This window comes from Balaenoptera ricei, chromosome 16 (assembly GCF_028023285.1).
Source record: "Balaenoptera ricei isolate mBalRic1 chromosome 16, mBalRic1.hap2, whole genome shotgun sequence".
NCBI classification, from domain to species: Eukaryota; Metazoa; Chordata; class Mammalia; order Artiodactyla; family Balaenopteridae; genus Balaenoptera; species Balaenoptera ricei.
Window position 1 is genome coordinate 16,197,597 of NC_082654.1, and position 7,365 is coordinate 16,204,961.

Sequence of the window (7,365 nt, forward strand, 5' to 3'; positions counted from 1 at the left end):
GTCAGGCTGGCACAGAGAATAAAGGCTCCACTATCCTAAGAGAACTTTACTAGGCGGACAAGAGATTGAAGTTCTTGGTCTCTTCAGTAGACCAAGCATCCACCTGAACTCCCACTGCTGAGCCAGGAAAAAGCCCCAGGGCTGCCAAAGGACCACTCTGGAAGTCTCTTTCTGGCTTTCTTATTGCTCTGGTCCATTTTCCCTGCATCTCCTCAGCGTCCCAAGGACCTGAAGTGGAGTCACCTCCAGCATAATGAATCACCTTACTGTGCCCCATCACCATTCAGTGTTATTACAATCATCATTAATACTCCACCAGCTCTTTTCTTTGGTAGGAAGGGTGCCTCACCTGGCCTGGCCAGGTAAGGAACCACTGGGTCCAGTGCCTGCTAAGAAGCCTCAGAGATAAACTCCTCTTCCATCATTCTGCCTTGCTCTTCAAAACAATTACTTATAAACTGGAGAGCAACTCTCAAGGTCATCCATGTGGCCGTCAGGACTGACCACTGTTCTCTTCTCCCATCACAGCGCCACTTAGCCCCAGAAGTGTTTCGGGAAATCTTTGGAATGTCCATCCAGGAGTTTGACAAGTTACCTCTTTGGAGACGCAACGACATGAAGAAAAAAGCAAAACTCTTCTGAGTACCACACATAGACAGCAATTAGAAAAAGGACTGACCATGGCGGTGACACATAGGATGTTGTATTAAGGCCCAAACTTGATTGGAGAATTTGCAAACTACTGTCCCTCAGCAACAACCAAAAGGGAAAATCTGATTAAAACACCCATGAGCCAAATGTTGGGCCAGCCCATGGCAACATTCGCCCAGAAGCAGTGGGGTAGAAATGTCTGTGTTCCCACCCTCGACAGTAGTGTTCACGTGTGACCTTTTTCCATCACCTTATGTGCACAGCAGGAGCTACTTCTTTTGTTTTCTTTCAACTGTTATTCAATAATAGTGTGACTGTATGGGTAAGAGCCAGCAAGTGCCCTTAGGATGCCGCATGGACAAAAGTAGTTGTAATAATTCCAAAGTACGAGTATATTTATTATGTAGCGCCGCGGCTGAGAAGGAAGAGCCCGAGGGATAGATCCACGTGGCAGCAGCCTTTGCCCCACCTTTCCTCACTGGCCTCCTGCAGACCTGCCTGGGCTTCAGCAGGAGGGAAAGCAGAGTCGGGGCCCCCGGCAGCTCTGTTTCAATAGCCACCAAAGTCATTTTTAACATGCTCCTTGTTCCCTACTGTTTGCTAGGACCTGATTGGCAAATTACTTAGCCTATTATTAAAAAGAAAAAAGAATTCAGAGAAAGAGAGGAGAAAGGAGTGAATGAAAATTCTCCTTAAATCCTTTTCTACTTCAGAAAGTATGTTCCTCCCCACCAAGGACAGGAGATGTCTCAGCCCCGCAGCCCTCCACTCTTACAAAGAAAGGAAAGGGGAATTGTCTCCAGATTGGCCCAGTTGTATGCTGTTAGGTGAGTTTTGTCCAAAGGCCATAGCAGTCTTGACCAAAAACAAAAGTTCTGTCTCCTCTCAATGCAAGTTCTCCGACCCAGCAAACTCTGCTCTCTATCCGGCATCCTCTAAATCACATCAAGCCCTCGCTGATTTTGGTTTTTTTAAAGGTCTTTTCAGTAGTAGGCTAAGGAAAGGCATGTTTTTCTCTTTGAAATCTCTGCAACTCCAAGGTAGATTGCCTCAAACTGATTTAATTTGGTCTTTTGAGCTTTCTTTCTTGCCTAGCTCTGTTGACTTCCTGGTTTGCACGTGTGTGTTTATGTGTTTTCACTCACCCAGGGCAGTTTGGTGAGTCTGCATGTGCTTTTAAATTTCATTCCTGCTCGAATGTTTGTCCCACTGTGCTGCAGCTCCTCAGGGACATTTGCACAGGTGCACATGACTCAGAGGTCAAGAGTGAGGCTAACTGCATCCCTGCCGCCAGGTCCCCTGTGGAAGGGTGTTGGTTAGAAGCCAGCATATTCCATGACAGATATAGCTCAAGTCAGCATCAGACCGAAGACCGCAGACCTAGGGTCAGACTATGTGTAGACAGCAGGACATCTCACCAGAGTCCTCAAGCTCAGTAACACAAGAGTCACATTGGAGCCGAAGATTACCCCAAAACTTGCATTTAAGACCCCACCATGGTTCCTGAAAGCCTCTGGCTGAGACTCAGACAGGACGTGAGTCGCATGTAGGAGGTTGTTACATTTATTCTCATGCTTTGGGGCTCTGTTTAAGAATTTAAACTCTGTTTTAAAGCCAAAAAAAGAAAACATCTGAATTCACCTGTGTATGCCACTAACAATAAAAGCTCAGAAATTCTTCCTGCTGGCACCAAGTATTAGAATGAGTTAGTAGCTGACGCCAGTGGTAAAAAGCAAGTAGAATATTCTTTCTGACCTTGTACTGCAGACCTAGCTTGTGACACACTCTAGCAACCGGGTGCTGTAGTGAATACTGCAATTGCTTTATAGTATTCTGTGCACTTCCCGAGGGAATCTAAACCTGCCTGACCTTTGCTAGACGCTGAATGTTTGAGGACTGTTCTCACAAATACGTGTGTGTGTGTGTGTGTGTGTGTGTGTGTGTGTGTGTGTGTGTGTTGGACCTACTAACGTGTTTAGCAAATGGCTCTGATGAGGTGGATGTGAGGAGACCAGCTCCTTGGACTGAAGGCAGACTGCAGCCCACAGTTTCGCCCCTTCATCTGTCCGTTGCCTCTTGCTTCATTCAGTACATCCGCCGTCCCATCTTCTGTGACCTCTCCTGCATGGGCAGCCTGGGCACAACGCCTGTGTGTCCTAATCCTTGCTTCGCTCTGGCAGAGTGTGAGGGGTGAGGACCATGGTGTAGTCTCAGTGTTCCCCTGCCACGACCAATAACAAGGATGGCCAAATGTATCCGAGGGTTCGGCTGGAGGAGAGGTTTTTTTTTCATTGGCTAATGAGTTATCATCCACGTACTTGCAGATTAAATGTCAGTGTAAGAAAAATGGCGATGATAGTTAAAGAACCGAGCCCTAAATTTGCCGCCACTGATGAAACTCTACTTTTCTTGTAACTTTTGAATTCAGTTTTGCATCCATCTTGGGGCGGGGTGGGGAGGAAATAGCTTCTTTCCATATCAAGTGTATGAGCTAATTTAAACTACACCGTGCAAAAATGCCTTGCCAGAAAATACCAGTAGCTTCCTGGCTGCAAGCAGAGCAGTGCTGTGCTCTAGGGAAGGGGGCACTGGGAATGCAGAGCGGGCTTCCCAACCCCACTCCCCAGGAGAAGGCTCCAGCCACGGGCATGGGTCACAGGGCAACCTGATTCTTCCAACCGCCAAATTGAATCAGTGGGCTGCAACGCCCTATGTGCTTTGTTGAACTGGGCTCAGCGTGCTTGTCCCGAAAATGTCCAGGTCACTACACAGGAAATCAGTGTTCTCTGCTTGAACCCTGCCCCGCATAAAAAAATTCCAGTTGTTAACACAGTCAAATTAATGAGGATTGTTTACTCTAGGAAAGGAAGTATACACATGGCAAGCTTCCCTAGTGCATACATAAAGGGCTACATTTTTGAGCATTGGGCTTACTAGTGATTCTTGAAGCATAGGCTGATTGCACGAAGAGGCCTCTATGATGACCTGAAAATCAGTGCTTCCTTTAAAGTTTCTTCCAAAAAAGCCAGGATACCATTTAGTCTTCTGGTGTGATTTATGTTGAGATATAAAGAGCATTTGGAAACTTGTCCAGCTCGCTAGGTATCTACATTTTGGTTTGGGTTCATTATGAAATGTTCTTAATGTGACTCCTTCAATAACAAAAGATAAACTGCCTGTTCCCTGAAACCTTGAACAGAAAAGCTAGAGACAATAGGTAATAAGGTGCAAAGAAAAAAAAAAAAAAAGTAGTTTCTATCTGTCATGTCCTCTAGTCTCCCCAGTTCTCCCCAACTCCCCATTCTGTTGTTTCCAAGCTGAGTTTCCTCTTCCGAGGTGAGGCTGGAACAATGCTCTTTTCAACTCCTATCCCCTCCATCTGGTGATGTCAATCAACTCCACTTGGAAAAGTCTTGCTAGAAATGTTTCTAAAACTTTCATCTAATTTCTTTACACTTTAAAGCAAACACCTTTTTCTAAAGAATTGCTTCTTAGATGATTATACAATATATATATCTATGCTTTTGCAAGTTTAAAAATTCAAATGAACCACTCTTGACTAGGTAGGTCTTTCTAAAAAACTCTTTAAAGCAAACTTTATGTTAGCGTTCTCTTGCATGTTGAAGGGGCAGGGGACCCTCAAGCCTGTGGGCTCCCAGAGCCCTCTTTCTGACTGTCAGGAAAGATGGTGGAAGGAAGATGAACTCTGTGCTGTCAGCCCTTCTGCATCCTCTGCAGCAAGCTCAGTTTTTACAAATCACCTCATCTGTATTTCCGGTCACTGTTTAATCTACTTCCTAGGCCAGCCTTGATTTTATCTGACTTGTAAAACCATTTTCCTTTGATAAACCAAGTGTTGTCAGGATGCCCTAAAACTCACTCATTAGTACTCCCTTTTGAAGAACGTTCTATTCAGAAAAAGAGATCATTTCAGGCTTGAGGTTCGTAATGACACCTTATAGTGGTGATGTGCGTTAAGGGAACTACCCAATTATGTTGTAATGAAAGAAGGAGAAACTTTGACTTTGGCATTTTAAAAAATCACTGTCTTTCTATTTGCTGCCCAGGGAGTAGTGGGGAGATGGTGACTGACACGCTTTGCATATGGATCTTTGTGTTTTTCATTTGGGGCAAGTTTCATTTATGGCAAACTCAAAAGGAAAGGGGGAGGTGGTCAGTTTAAGCTGAAAAACTTTCTAAACAATATATGTGTACATAGCAAAATTAAACCCAATCTTTTCTGATGCTTCGTGTAATTGAGTGGCGATTGTTATCATTAAATAAAATTCTTCCCAAAGGAGTCTCTCCCGAGAGTGACGATGCCATGAGTCGCTTTCTGAGCCCGTTTGCCAAAGGTAGAGGAAAAGACTGCATCCACTAACATTCAGAGAGGCAATGAGCCACTTAGTGATTGTATATGTGTATGTTTCTTTACCCTACGGAAGAGAAGACGAATGTCCGCAGGATTGGTGTTCTTTTGGGGTGTTATGTACAGACCTGTCCAGTAATAAACATGTGTGGTTTCTGTGAGGTGCTGACAGTCCTGCATCGAAGCTTTTGCAGTTCTTTCCTTTTTAAGTTGGGTTTAATGGAATTTTTTTTCAAGTGTTGGAAGGCATACTGTTCTTCCTGCCTCCCCTCCCCTTCCAGAAACAAGAAAGCAAGTATTTGGAAGAACTGCTGCTTAAAAGATGTATCATGTCCCCCGTGAAAGTGAGTGGATATCGGTCGGCATCCTGAATGCCACGTGCCAGTGTGCAGAGGTGGGATGGCCCTGGGCCTGCGTTACTGTGCTTAGGACACCCGACGCGCTCCACACTCTTGTTGAAATCAGCACCTGCCGCCCCTCTGCCGCTGTCCTGCGTCACTGTTGTCCTCACAACTCAGTGAATAAAGTGTGTGCTTTATGCGTAACTGCCTCCACACCGTGTTTCCTTTCTGGTTCCCCTGCTCCCTTTAAAGGTCTGTCCCATTTGAAAAAGTGCCAGCCCAACTTCTAAAGACAAAAACAAAATCAAAATCAAAGTCCTGGGAACGCACTTTTATCACGTAGGAAGGCAGGTTAGAGGGGGAAATGCATCAGATAGCAGTGGTATATTCCAGAATTGTTTGCCCAATAACCCAGACCATATTGACCAAGTCAACTAAAGAAAAAAAAATTTAATAGAGCTGTTGCACTGTGCTGGCCTAGCTGGTATTCAGTTTTGTGTGTGACACAGAGCAGCAATGGTCTGATCACTTAGGCAAGGCTGGGGACTTGAGGTTTGAGGACAGGAGCTTCTGAACCGCCGCCGTGAGTTGGGCCATTTTACTAAGAAACTAGAATGCAGTGGGAGGAAAACATCTTTGACCTCCACTGCATTATCAAACTTTAAGCAAAGAAAATCTTAAGGATTTCAATTTACTTGTTATCCTCACCGCCGCCGTGATTTGGGCCATTTTACTAAGAAACTAGAATGCAGTGGGAGGAAAACATCTTTGACCTCCACTGCATTATCAAACTTTAAGCAAAGAAAATCTTAAGGATTTCAATTTACTTGTTATCCTCACCGCCAAGATTTGAGGCTTGCCAGAAAACAAGGATGTATTTATACTCACAATGGTCTCTCCGACCGTAGCCATCCTACTATGTGTCTACCAAGCCTGGTGCCTTAGTCCACATGGGCTGCTATAACAGACCACCAGAGACCGGGGGCCTTGAACGGCAAACAGTTATTTCTCACAGTTCTGGAAGCTGGAAGTCCACGATCAAGGTGCTGGCAGATCCAACGTCTGGCGAGAACCCTCTTGACTTTGTAGACAGCCGTCTTCTCATTGAGTCCTCACATGGTGAGAGAAGAGAGGAAGTAATCTCTCTGACATCTCTTCTCATAAGGGAACGAATTCCATCATGAGGGCTCCACCTTCATGATCGAATTACCTCCCAAAAGCCCCTGCCTCCTAATACCATCCCCTTGGGTGTTAGGATTTCAATCTAAGAATCTGCGGAGGACACAGACATGCAGTCCGTCATACCTGCCCAGGGGCCCGTCGCCCTGGCATTCATGTGGACCCTCTCCTGGAAGCCAGAAACAGGTTATTCTCAAGGCAGCTGGCAGGTTAGTTGGCTACTGTGGAAAACGGGTCCGGAGGCCCCGGCCGGAGGTCTGTGCTCTGCTCACTGCTGGCCGCCGCCCACACCGACGTCACCACTCGGGTCGTGGTTCCCGCGGGCAGTGCCGATCTTCAGTCGAGGTTATCTTGAGTGCCCTGTGGCATTTGCCGCCATTGATCACCATTTCATGGGAAGTCGACTCGCTGTGCCGTCGGGTGGTCCCCCCTGCCCGCCCACAGCAGAGCTCACGGACTGCGCTGGGACTCTTGCCTGCCTGGTCCTGGCTCGCCCACTGCTCGGCCCCCCTCCCACCACGCCCACCCTCGAATCTCGCCCTCCAGCTCTTCCAAAGCACCGCGAGTTCCCTGAACACACCATGCCCTCCCCCGCCTTTACAGCTTTGCCAACGTCATGTCTTCTGTACCACGTCCAGCTCTTCTAGGTGGTGGAGAGACGAGAGGACCCGGCCCCGAGGAAAGGAGGTGATGGCAGTGTTGACCATCTGAAATTAGTTGCCCACAGCTCTTTGAAGTTACCGTGTGAGTTTCCCATGGGCTCCATCTGCCCTAAATCAAAGACACAGCCCAGTTCACACCCCCTCTAGGAGCCTGCCTTGGTGG

General features: G+C 46.7%; 1 protein-coding gene across 2 annotated transcripts in view; it reads left to right on the top strand.

The window, feature by feature from the left end:
* The window catches only part of ABLIM1 (actin binding LIM protein 1), a 343,354-nt gene extending 337,789 nt beyond the window's left edge, over positions 1-5,565 (top strand). For both annotated transcript variants that reach the window (XM_059899463.1, XM_059899464.1), the window contains one exon: positions 529-5,565. In XM_059899463.1, coding sequence (XP_059755446.1) covers positions 529-642 — 114 coding nt within the window. In that variant the 3' untranslated portion in view covers positions 643-5,565. The remainder of the gene's footprint in view (positions 1-528) is intronic.
* Positions 5,566-7,365: the final 1,800 nt, after the last annotated feature.